This window comes from Archocentrus centrarchus, chromosome 5, assembly GCF_007364275.1.
Source record: "Archocentrus centrarchus isolate MPI-CPG fArcCen1 chromosome 5, fArcCen1, whole genome shotgun sequence".
NCBI lineage: Eukaryota > Metazoa > Chordata > Actinopteri > Cichliformes > Cichlidae > Archocentrus > Archocentrus centrarchus.
In genome coordinates this window covers 12,179,844-12,193,476 of record NC_044350.1, presented here as the reverse complement: position 1 = coordinate 12,193,476, position 13,633 = coordinate 12,179,844, and the positions used below count along the sequence as shown (strand labels likewise).

General features: G+C 41.5%; 1 protein-coding gene across 1 annotated transcript in view; it reads left to right on the top strand.

Moving 5' to 3' along the window:
* The window catches only part of plxna1b (plexin A1b), a 188,250-nt gene that overhangs the window by 85,486 nt on the left and 89,131 nt on the right, over positions 1-13,633 (top strand). The window contains exon 4 of the mRNA XM_030728514.1: positions 6,731-6,871. Coding sequence (XP_030584374.1) covers positions 6,731-6,871 — 141 coding nt within the window. The remainder of the gene's footprint in view (positions 1-6,730; positions 6,872-13,633) is intronic.

Here is a 13,633-nt window from a genome sequence, read left to right as displayed (position 1 = left end):
GGATTACACAGCTACATATTTGACTTCATCGACTGTAAACTGTAAGCTTCAGTGTCCTTGATGGAACGCGTCAGGTGCGGCTTCAAAACAGGAACAAAAAAAAAAACGGTGCTGTGCTGTAAGATGAAGTGATCGTAAAAATGCATTTTTTTTTTACATCAATGTAAAAAAACCAAAACATTAAAAAGCTTAAAATAATTTTTTTTTGTGTGTGTGTGTGTTGGAATTGTGATAGTGATAGACACGCACTCAGGAACCCATAAATCTTTGTGCTTTTAAGTACAGGAGATTTGAAGCTGTATGATTTATTGTTGCTAACAAGGTTCCAAAGTATAGAATTTCATTTGAGTTATTTTTACATCTGGTTAACGCTTTGAACAAAAACGGGTTAAGAAATTGTGTTCCCAGACTGTCGCTCCTATTCTCTTTCCCAGTATATTAAATATTGTATAAAAATTTTCAAAATATAAACTGATCATACAGTCAGAGTGTTCTTTTTTTTTTTTTAAGGGTGTTGGACCCGACGGGGTTTGATGTTGCCAAAAGAGAGGCAAGAAGTCGTGGTGTGCGACTGAGTTAAAACGCCTCCACAGAGCTGCCATCTGGGGTTTAATATTAATTGCTTTATGTGAGGTATCATCCCCACAACTACAGTGTTCTGGCTGCTATTTGGCAACATAATAGCATAGATAGTATAGATTTGATAACTTTTTACGGAAAACATCCAACACTGTATACTCGTTCATCAAATATGGGCATGAAAAATCTAGTCTGGGACTTTTTAAATGGAAATCGAAAGTGGGTAGGAATGCTGTACTAGGGTGTGGTGATGTGTGGAGGAATTACTGGCGTACTAGTGAAGTGTGGGACTGTGTGTTTTTGTCTGGGAGCTGCTGCTAGTTATTGAATTTTTGACGCACACTGCCTTCATTGCCTTTTCTTTTCCTTAATCTAGGTTGTTAAGCCTTTTGGGTGCTCGTACTGTCTATCTATATAAATAAACCTACATGAATAAGTAACATCCAGAAGCGAGCAAGGCTTCCTTTTACTAACGCTCCCACAAATACAAATAATATTGTTTAATCGTGCTCTCCCTCCCGGACCTGAAAATAAGCCATTCCAGACATACAGTGTTTTGAGAGCAGGCGCGCCAAGCGTGGATGTATGTACATATGTGTTTGAGGGTACGCCTCCTCCATCATTGTCACCATAGCTCTTTGTCTGCTTTGGCTCTGTTAAAGAAAAGGCTGCTTGGTATGACTGTCTGACCCACATATGGTAGAGGTTTTACTCTGAGCTCCTATATGTGTTGACTGCATGTGGTGTGTATGTATGTGTGTGTGGTGAAGTGGGATTTGTCCCATAGATGCATCAGGGCCATCAGTCACTCATGTGTGATGTTCCATCTGCTCCCAGCTTCATACTACTCCGTAGTCAGCCCCACACACACACACACACACACACACACATATAAAACTGTGAGTCTCCAGAGGGTTTCTTTTTTTTTTTTTTGCAAGACAAAACCATTTTTTCTATTGAAACCATATTTTGTACATTGAATGGATGCTCTGTTTTCACTAACAATGCATGGCAAGAAAAATACAATAATGAGTGCACTGCTACCCGGCATATGTGTGTTTGTTTTGAGTGTACAGTTTAGAGTGCCCAGTGGTTCCTTAGGGCCACTATCTTGCTGCACTTCTGAAACAGAAAAACCGTACAATAATCCCCAAAACACACATGCACAGAGACACGCACACACAAACCGAGGAGTAAATTGTGTGTTTTCTGATGATTGCTGCCACTTGAGAACAACAGATATATTTGTTTTGTGTCTTGCTGCACTCAAGTTCTGCCAAGCTCGCTACGCGATAGGAAGTGAGTGATTTCAGGTCTTTATCTGAAAGCCCCCACTCGGGAAAGAAAACTGCTAAAAGAGAGGAAGATTCGGGAGGTGTTTGCAAGAAGCCGGCATTAGGTTGCTCTAGCGTCCAGCAAACCCAGTATATTGTAGTTGGACTATTGCATGAGTTAATTTGGCTGATGGGAAATTGAATCAGACGCAGCTACATTGTGTGGTGCGTTAGGGTAGGCTGCACGATGAGCTTGGTGGACAAGAACACAAGGTCACTGAGGTGCAGAAGTCTCTTGTTCACTCTTCAGCCTCTTCATCGTGCCCTCCTACAGTCCGGGGATTGTGGGAGCATACCCATCTTTTGTCCTTTTCATCACCCTTTTAACACTTTTTTTCATTTCTTTTTGTTCTGGAGTGGGCCACTCTCGGTTCCTACTTCAGTGGGGCCCCATAAAGCACATATACACATTTACTTGGGGGCCCCACATCACATCAAAGTCAGGAATGTGGGGGCTTGATGCTATTATGGATCAATGCATGGACCTGGTTATGTCAAGTTTACCCCTTTTTAGATGTGGTGTATGCGGCGGTGCGGTTTGTGTGTGCTTCTTCATGCTATTAGTGAGCCAAGCTTTATGTTCACACACATCTCCGAATCTGCTCTGAAATGTCAAAGCCATTATCCGGAGTCCGTGGTCTTGCTGAAGTGTTACGGCTCTCAGACAGACCTGGGAACACCTGGACCAGTCTGTTTGGTTCCACTCTGTGTGATGCTAATTACAGTCTTGACGCATTTGATGTCCCTTTCTTGCCTTCTTTTCATGATTTTCCTTTTCCTTTTATTCAGATTTAATACTTAAAGCAACAGTTTGAGACTGCAAAGGCTTCTGTGAAAATTGGTGCCTCTTCTCTTCCATCCATCTTCACTTTCTTGCTTCTTTCAGCCTTTCTTAGTCTCTTTCTGCATTTCATTCCATACACAATATAAGGCATCTTCTGATGTCTTTCTGTCTCCGAATCTTAATGTCTCATATGTACACTGGCATCATCAATTGTCGCTTGAGCCAATGACAGGCATCATTCTCATTGATGTGCCACTGTCTTATCATCCAGCTTCCCTACTCTCATACCGCCAGCCTCCTTATCACCAGCTAGCTATCCCATGTATCTATCAGAGCAAACCAGGCCTGCCTGGCACAGATAAACCCAGCATTAGGGGCTTTGGGATGGATTGGCAGGTTGAGAGAGATATTAATGCTCATAGAACAGGAAAAAAAAATGGTTATTAGATATTGTAGAAAGATGAGAGAGGTGGTTGTTGGGAATGTTTCAGTGTGGAACTGGCAAATTGTTGGTTTATTTGGTTGCAATCTCGTTTTCTGATACAGGGATTATGCATGGTTTTTGACTATCAAGCAACATGTTGCCAGAGGAGAAGTAACAGGGTTGTAAAAGAAAATGAAAAAAATAAAATCAAATTGTTGGGGAAAGTTAGAAATTTAGGGATGCACTAGTTCAAGTTGTTTTTCTTATTTAGTGCACAAAATATTAGATCTCAGATTTTTTTTTTTTTCCCATATAACCACTTTTTTTTCCCCCCAGAGGGCACAGCTTTTAGTAAAAACTCCTTCACCTCAGTGTATTCTCAGTTTTATTTGAGCTGACAAAACATTATCACTACAGGAAGGAATAACTATTCAGGTTATGGATTTACTGTGAATAACATTTTGGTTATAGACTTTTTTACATTAGAACCACATAAAGACAAAGACTAAAGTTCATTTCCAGTAGCGTTTCCTGCCCTTTGCTGTGTCTTCTTCCTGCTTTTCCTCTACCTTGCTTAAAACAGTGCCTCTAACCTGTTTAAAGTCTATTAACATTACATTATACATGTTGACTGGTAGAGTAGAGATGGGGCTTGTTTTGAAAACACCAGCACAGCATCATTCTGTGGATCCATCCATCAAGCACTTAATGGAAAGCTAAGCAATACAAGGACACAATCAGACACCAGCAGCTTCCCCCTTGATTACTGACTCTTGTATTGATTTCTCGACTATTGGCACACAGAGCTGTGCGTTCAAGCTGATGCAAACATAAACCTGTGATTTTTATATATACATACGTGTGTTAAAACAGATCTTCGCATCTTATCACTCTACAAATACTTGTAGATCAGTTTAGAAACAAACACGTATAAGCACTGGCATTGAGCTTCGACACCCACACGGGAACCTTCACACGTATTTGTACACACTTAGCCCCTTGTATTAACTTTAAAGCCTTCTAAATGCAAAGACCCCCGCCATGTTAACCTTGTTATTAGTCTGCAACCTCGAATTCCAGACAGAGCAGCTCAGTTTGATTCAATTAGATCTTCTTTAAGTATCCCATCCATCCATCCATCCATCCATCCATCCATCCATCCATCCATCCATCTGTTCAGCTTATAGATTCTATAGTCTTTTGTTCTCTTCCTGTAACTGTGGTCAGACTCGCTGCACTTGTGGAATGAATTGATTTGAAACGATTTATTACCTGTTGTTTTTGCAAGTCGCCCACTCTCACTCACCCACTCCTCTGTTTTCTGTCTTTCTCACCGTTGTTTCTCTTGGCACACTTTTTTTCCCCCCATGTTAGCACTGCAGATGAACTGCATCGAGAGAGAGAGAGAGAGAGAACGGGGGGTTGTTATTTGTCAGATTTGATGTTTGAGTCCCTGTTTCTAATCTGATATTAAAACCAGCAAAAAGACTGGTTTTTAATTTGAGGATTTTGCAGGCTGGAATCGCCACAGACTGACAAGCAGATGGATCCAAACAGAAGATAGGAAGGCTGTCAGATAGACAGACTTACATCCTCTGTAGTATATTGTATTTGTTTGTGCAAAATCAGAGTAGGCTCCGACTGGTCATTGGCCAGTGAACTGGACTTGGGTGTCTGGTTCAGAGATAGATATGGCTGCCAAAGGAAATGTCTCATTTTTGTAAGCGTAGGAGAAAATAGCAGGAGACCATAGAACAAAAGCTATTCTTTCACCTCTTGTGTGCATCAGCCACCATTTTTCTTTATTCTGGTTGTCTGCACTTAAAAACTGTGTTGTCGTGTGTGCTGGTATGTGTGTGTGTGTGTGTGCGCGCGCAGGCTTGTCTAGATGCGAAGCATCCGTGAATGAAATGTATCCTTTGTTTACGGGCCTATTATCTAGATAATAACATCCATATTTCCTCTCATCTCCAGAGCTTTATCACAGCCTTATGAGCTCTTTCTCTCACTCTATCTCTCTATCTCTCTGCCTCCCTCTCTTTGGCACACACACACACACACACACACACACACACACACACACACACACACACACACACACACACACACACACACACACACACGCGACAGTGAGAGATAATGAGATTGTTGCCCTTGGTTTCTTTTGGCAAAATTGTAAATAATTTTTTTCACCACACCAGCGTGTGTTCACTGTCCACCCATGTGTTTCTTTTCCCTGTCTCTGTGTGTGTGTGTGTGTATATATATATGTGTATATATATATATATATATATATATATATATATATATATATATATATATATATATATATCTCAATCAAACCAGTGCATGCATATCTATCACTTGGTGTGTGGGTTACCATCTTATCATTCTTTCATCTATCTGGATGTGAACCTATTTGTCTGTGTGTGAATTTAGTATCATTTTCCAGCTAGTCATTGCCTGCTGTCCTTCCCTTGTCACTGTGGGCTGATAGCAGTGCGAGCTGACAAAGCTCAGTAATGGAGAGCTGATACTTGCCCTCCCCCCTGTTGCTTTGTACTTTTCATTTGCTGCTGAGATGACTTTGGCTCACAGCCACACCAGCCAGCCAATCTCCGATCTTGTATCTGCTCCATTACTTTCCAAATCTTGGCAAATTTGCCAAAGCTCACAAAGAAAAATTTGAGCATCCGTGCACGTGTAAGTTCATGCACGTGCCGACTCGGTTGCTCTGTGAGATGAATATTTGTCTACAGGTGCACTGGGTGATTAGGTTGTCATTCACACCCAGAGATGTGACTTATGCTTTCTCTCATTATACGGGACCGCACTGTTTTCACACTCACCATTTTTAATTTTTTTTATTTTATTTATTTTTTTAAAGTCTTTTGTTCAGCACCTCGGTGGAAATAACATCTATAGTCATGATAACAGCATCCTGCCAATATTGTTCCCTTCCACGCGTCTACCTCTGTAATCACATCTGTGTTCACAATAATTATACAAGATTCAATACTGCTATTAACACAACCTTTCAATTAAGTCGTTTACATAGCTCTGTAGAACAGGTACTCTCAACCTTTTTCCAAAAATTTTGATAATTTCATGCCTCCCACCGTATAATAACTACCACCTGTTACTGCTGAAGTGAATGCAGCCTATTTCACCAGCTGGAGAAACATTCATAGAAGCTTTAGTGTGTTTAAACTTTGGTTTGGGGGAAAACATGCAGCTTGAGTGTACTTTTTTTTTTTTTGTATGTTTATTTTAAGGGAGATATGAGATGTGAAAATGAAGATAAATTTGTTGTTGTCATTTTAGTTCATTTATTTATGCCGAAAATCTAGAGGAAATAAGCATGTTTGATGCACAGCAAAATTAAAATAATATTCAAATTAGATTAACACCGCATCATTTCTCTACAAGCAACAAGTGCCTCAGACTAATAGAAATAGTATTTTCTTTCAGCTTTGAGTGTTTTTACAGTAAAAGCCTGGGTTTTTAAGCAGCTGCTGACTGGTATTTTTACTGTATTTGCGCACATCACATTGTCTTTTTATTGTTTGCATGTCCAAATGAGTTTTTCTCTATTTTCTTTTCTTGCAGATCTTGGTTAACTCGGTAAACGCCAACCGTCCAGCAGTGTTATACGAGAAAGTGACTGTGAGCGAGGGAGGAAATCCCTTACTGAGAGACATGCTGTTCAGCCCAGATCAGCAGTACATCTATACCCTGACTGACAGACAGGTGAGTTCATTGTTGGAGGTGTACTACTAGTATGCAAACATTCAGTCCCTGTACATAAAGAGTATCTTTCTGTAAAGCTGTGATTAGTTTCCAAAGATAAACACTCATATATACTAACACTTATTTTTGTTGTATTGCTTTGTTATATTGCATGTTTGAATAGACGGTTCCTCTATTGTAGCCCGTTACCAAATATCAAGAACAGACTTCCCTTGTGCGTATCTTAACTTTCCTACCAACTCTACGCTCATTCTCTATACCCACAACACAAATCAGCCCCACTGGATTTCTTTGTACACCAACACACATTCACACCAGCTACAAACATTCCCACCATGACAGTAATAATCTCGACATTACATACATGGGGAGTGCAGGAAATGTTATAGGTCAGCCAGTGTGTGTGTGTGTGTGTGTGTGTGCTGTTTTCTGTTGAAGGTTTTTTTCTAGTTTGATGGTGAGATGGGGGGGGGGGGGGGGGGGGGGGGGGGGGGGGGGGGCTGCAGAGGCAGAAGAGAGCGTGTCACATCTCTGCTGCTCCCCATTTCCAGCTGCTCCCTATGCTGTGCGTGCGTGTGTGCGTGTATGCATGTGTGCGTCTCTCATTAGTGTGGTGAGTGAAGGAAGTAAAGCTAGAGGGAGGGAGAAGGAAAGAAAAAAAGGGGCTGTACATAATGCAAATATGTCTGTATTTAATACACTTAAAATAGGCTGTCAGATTGAAATGAGCGAGATGTATCTGAGGTCTGCTCGGGGAAAAGTATTTTTAAGGTGCTGATTCTGTAGGCGGCTAAATCAAGGTCATGGCTGGTTGTTGTTTAACCACCTCTGTGGTTGGGGCTTGTTAGATAAATATTTTTAAATGTTGGGTCCCATAAATCTAAGTTTGAAAAAGTGTTATGACTATAACTTCTGTTCCCTGAAGGAGAGGAATGCAGTACAGCACATAAAGTAAGGGATGTCACGCCCCTGTGTGTCTTGGCTGGAGACACCTCTGTTCACGCCTTTAAGGCAGATGACCTGTGATGACACATTTGAGGGCCCCCACCAGCACACACTCACACACGCACGCACGCATGCACGCACATCAATTAAAGAGGAGATCAAGAAAAAGATGCAACATAGTAGGAGAAGGGCTGGTCACACACCAATACACACATATACTAGAAGAACAAAGCACACAGCTTGGCAGCTAAGGGCATGAAGGGCACACACAATATCATAATGTTACGTATAGGCACTAGTACAAGACCAGAACATATGCTCAGCTTCACACACTTTATGCACACACACAGTCTTATAAACTCCCCCCATGTTCACACATTCTCTTGCACTCTCTCTCTCTCTCTCTCTCTCTCTCTCTCTCTCTCTCTCTCTCTCTCTCTCTCTCTCACTCTCTCTCTCTCTCACTCACTCACTCACACACACACACACACACACACACACACACACACAGCTTCATCTCCCTGTGCGTTTGATCCCCATTAATGGATAGCAGGCCTGGGTTAAGCAGAATGGGGGGCTGCGGTTTCCAGACCTTACAGCTAAAACCCCTCTCCAGCACTAATGACTGGAGGGGGCAATTGCCTTCTTTCACCCTCCGTCCTACCCTCATCTTTATCCTCTGCCCTCCATCTATCCCACCATGCCCCCGTCCCTACTTTTTTTAAATCCTCACTTCTGCTGCGGCACACACACTCACTGATATTTCCATCTAAGCCCAAATTGAGTCCTCCCCTCTCAAATGCCTTCTACTGATCCCATTCCCATATTTTTAATGATCTCCCCCATCACAGCCATGCCCCCTCCACGATGTACACACTCGTCTACTCTCTCTTTCTCGAGGAGGCAAAGGTGGAAAATTGTGGGACAGTGGGAAAGATAGATACATGGGATGGTGGGTGGGGGGCTGTTTTTGCTAAAGCATGGTGATACAGTCACACACAGCCCTGCCTTCACCCTGGGAGCAGACGTGTGTGTGTGTGTGTGTGTGTGTTTTTTCTTTTTTGGGAGGGTGTCATTGGTCTGCAGGGGTTCCTCAGACAAGCCAAGCACATTAAGGTGTCACTGGACATATCCACTGATGCGTGGACCGCAAGTTCCACCACCCCTCTGCCCTCACCCACCCACCCACCCACACACACACACACACACACACACACACACACACACACACACACACACACACACACACACACAAATGGAGGCTCGGGTGGTGAGTCACAGTTAGGGGCGAGGCCCAGTGATTTATGACTTGCTCTGTTCCAGCTATATTCATCACTGTCATTATTATCAATGGAGGATATGACAGCGGGAGAGGACGGCCTGCTGTGTGTGTGTGTTTGATGAGACAGTGTGTTATTGCAGGAAATTTAGATGGGCTTATTTCTCACTGCAGTCAGGCTTGTATGATTCTTATGGACTCAGTGTGTGTTCTATGTTTTTATTTTTTTAAATCACATTTGCAAATTTGTGTATGTGAGCAAACAGGTAAAGGTCTCTCTCAGTTGACATCATCAATAGGGGTCTATTCATTCACTCCCAAGCTGTGCACACATACATTGCCACATACACATATTTAAAAACTGGGTTGTTATTACCAAAAAAAAAAAAAAAAAAAAAAAAAGGGAAAATACTTTCTCCTGATTAGTAGGCTCATTAAGTGCTGCTGGTTAGCTAAAGTTGTTTTTCTTTTCACAAAAATGTAAAATATTTCAGTAAGAACAATGTAGCTCTTTGACTCAACCCAAACTTTTTGAAGCTGCTCCTCTGTGCAAATTTCTCTCTGTGGGAAATCGTCTTGTGGCGTCTTTGCTCAGTCAAGTCTTCCAATCTTCAAATCATCTTAGCTTTTGTTTTACAGCCAAAAAGGTAGAAAGCTGTGGCTTCATTTGATGCCACAGATGCTGCTCTTGCCATCTTTGCACACTTACTCAGCCCTTCAGTGTCATACACACATGGGCGCACATATCCTTGTGTCTTTGATGGCGGCCCTTGCATATAATAGTGCTGTAGTGTATGGTGCTGGCTAATTACTGAAAGCATGAATATTCATCCCCTCTGGTGTGGGACGAGGGACCAGATTTGAAGTGAGAGAAGGCAACAAGCAAGAATGACTTAGAAGGCTTGATACAGTGGAGGGAAATTATGTGTATGCATGAGGCAACCTTTGTTGTGGCAGGGATGCTACTCTGATTGTTAGCGATTGTGTGCATGTGCGCATATAAGAGCACGTATGTCTCAATTGCATTTTGTACTAGAAACATTGGTTCAACCTGCTTAATTTTATATGAAAGTACATTTGTACAGAGACTTTTAGACATGTACACTCCCCTCCAAATGTATTGGGACAGTGTGGCCAATCTTTTTATTTTTGCTGTAGATTTGGGTTTTACCTGTGCAGACTGTGCATTTATAGCTAGAGGAGAAACCAACATGAAAACCAGAGAGCTGTCTCTGACTGAAAAACAAGCAACTGTGAAGCTGAGAGAAGATGGAAAATTAATCTGACCCGCTGGACAAACATTGGCTATAGGCAGTACAACTGTTTGGAATGTCCTGAAGAAGGAAGTCATCACTGGTGTGCTAAGTAACAGATGTTGAACAGGTAGACCAAGGAAAACAACCACAGTTGATGACAGAAACATTCTAAGTGCTGTAAAGAAAGACCCTAAAACAACTGTTAATGACATCAGCAACAACCTCCAGAGGGCAGGGTGAAGGTATCACAATCTACTGTTCCGAGAAGATTTCATGAAGAAAAGTACAGAAGCTTCACCAGAAGATCCAATCCAGTAATTCGTAAGGAGAACAGGAAGGCCAGGCTGGAATTTGCAAAGAAATACAGAGACAATTTAGACAGAAATTGTGGGACAAAGTTTTATGGACTGAAGAGACAAAGATGATGGAAAGGCTAAACCTTGGAGAAAGAAAGGATCTGCTCATGATCCCAAACATACGAGCTCATCTGTGAAACACAGTGCAGGTAATGTCATGGCTTCTTCTGGGACGGGCTCATTAATCTTCATTGATGATGTCATGCACGAGTACATGCAGTACAATGAACTCAATAGTCTACAGTTTTTTTGTCTGTCAATTTAAAGAGAAATGCAACCAAACTGTCCTTCATCATGCAGCAAGATAATGACCCAAAGCACACTGCCAAAACTACAAAGGAGTTCATCAGGGGCAGGAAGTGCAAGATTTTAGACCGGCCTAGTCAATCTCCAGACTTAAACGCTGTAGAGCATTTTACCTGCTAGAAGGATTTGCATCTAAATATGAAGTCTTATTCATTTTTATCCATTTTAAGTTCATCTGTTCTAATACTTTTGCACCCAAGAAAAATGGGTGGCTTCAGACTGCACTTTTCTGAAATGTGTTTCAGATCCAGATTTAAATACCTGGAAATGAAAGCTGAGATGTTGATCTTTTGTCTCATATTGATTTTTTTCAGTCCACAGCAAAATAAAGAGATTGGCCTCACTGTTCCAGTACTTTTGGAGGGGAGTGTAATTTCTAAACATACAGTGATGAGCAATTTCATTGAATCGTTGGGGTATGTGCAGTGCGTCCTCTGGGATGTTGATCCTTTGGGTACTGTGGATTGTGGGGGTGAGGCTTCCACAGACTGGTCTTATTCTGGTACAGACTTCGTCAGATTCAGATGTGTGGCGTTTTTGAAGCCAGGTCAGTGGTTTAGGTGCACATTGTGTGTGATGGTGAACATTGTCCCTGCCTTGGGAGATGCATTTGGGGAGCACTGATGCCGTGGAGAATTGTGCTGGGTCTGTTTAGGTGGGTGTTACGTGTCAAAGTAACATATGCACGAATGCCAGCACCCAGGCTTTCCCAGTAGAACAAACAAGCTAATCAGTGGTCTTAATGTTTTGGCTGATCGGCATATATTTTTGTGTGTGGGCTAACACCATTGTCTGACTCTCCATTCAGCATTTGACAGAGATTTCCCCCTCCACATTTCACAGAGACTCACATCCCTCCAAGGGATCTGCAGTCCTTCACATGGATTTGCTCACATACACAAAGTTCTTGTGACATTCACAAGCTGTTAGTTTGAGTCCGTACAATAGCAAACAATGGTCCGTATTGTGTGTTAGCTCTCAGCAAGGCCTCATCAAGTAACATCTTACCCACAGAGTTTTGTCAGACATCAATCCTTTGTGTGTGTGTGTGTGTGTGTGTGTGTGTGTGTGTGTGTGTGTGTGTTGTGTGCGTGCGTGCGTGCGTGCGTGCGTGCGTGCGTGCGTGCGTGTGTGTGTGTGCTGATCTGTTTACATTCATATATTACTGGTTTGCTGCCAATCTCGTTAGCAAACACATTAGCACAAACTGACATCAACATACATAATAAGCAGCTCGTTGTATCAATCAAAGCTGACATTTAAGTGATCTACATACAGCTAATCAGTTGTTCTAAATGGCTCCAAGATTAATTTTCCACAATTTATCAAACTCTGGCTGACTGAGGAACTCCTGAAGTTAACAAGCACATAATGTGGTGTTTAAACATTAGCCATTGTTGGCTGACACTTTGTTTTATCATCCATAGAGTAAGTGTAGCATGCAGCAAATGAGCAGAGGAGGGGAGGAGGGCTGTTTTTCTCAAGTTTTTAGTGCTACTTATTTCTTCTTTAGTTTTGTTTGCCAACCAACTCGGCTTGGTTTCACATTGATATTCGGAATGAAACATTTTCTCATTTAACTAAAAAGCCGAGTAATGAGTGGCACATAACACAGAGACATGGTCTTGTTTTGTTTTTTATGACCTGTACGGTGGGGCAAATTAATTTCTCTTTCGCTGGCTTGAAAAATCAGCTTGTAAAAGCTTTAATGTTGATCCCCGAGCACTCGTGTCCTATACTACACACTTAAACACATATACACAGTCGCTAGTCAATTTGTCCAGCCGTGCATACACACAGAATTTAAGCATGGAGGTGGTCATTGTTATGTAAATGTTAATAGACCTGGTGCATTGAGGCAGAGAAAGGAGAACAGTGACTAGGATGGAGGGGAATTGGCCATGTAGATATGTGGCACTCAATTACAAGAGTGCAAACCAATACTGCACCTTTCTCTACTCAGGCTGGAGCACCTACAGTGTACACTTAACAACACAATACATTGTATTGTATGTGGTTATCCATATTTATGGACGTATCATCTGGGTATTTTTACATATTCATAATAAGTTTCCATAGTCGAGTATGCCATTTTATAACAAGACATGTTATAGATGTTATAGTGTCGAGAGTGGGATTTAAAAAAATTATACATACACTGATCTTATTCCCTGGAACACTGGTCATATATATATATATATATATATATATATATATATATATATATATATATATATATATAGTGGTGGATAAATGAAGAAAAGAATGACATATATAAATGAAGGAAAAATCATAGCAGTTCCTCCTTATTAATAGGTCTCCTGTAGAGCAGAGAGGACAGTGAACGGTGATTTACTTTAAATTGTCTGTTGCACCTCTAGTTCCCTCTTTTGTGACTTCATGAAGGAGAAAAAAAAACCTGAAAGAAATATTACTAAATCTTTCAGAGACATGAGACAAGATTGACGAAGATGGCGCCATCACTCAGAGGACGGTTTCAGTGTCTCTAACCTCGCTTATCTCTTTCGCTTTTTCTCTTAATTGTGTTTCCCGCCTTTCCTCTCACTGCCCTTGTTCATATCGGATCATTCTCTGTTGCGTGTGTGTTTTTCTTTTTCTT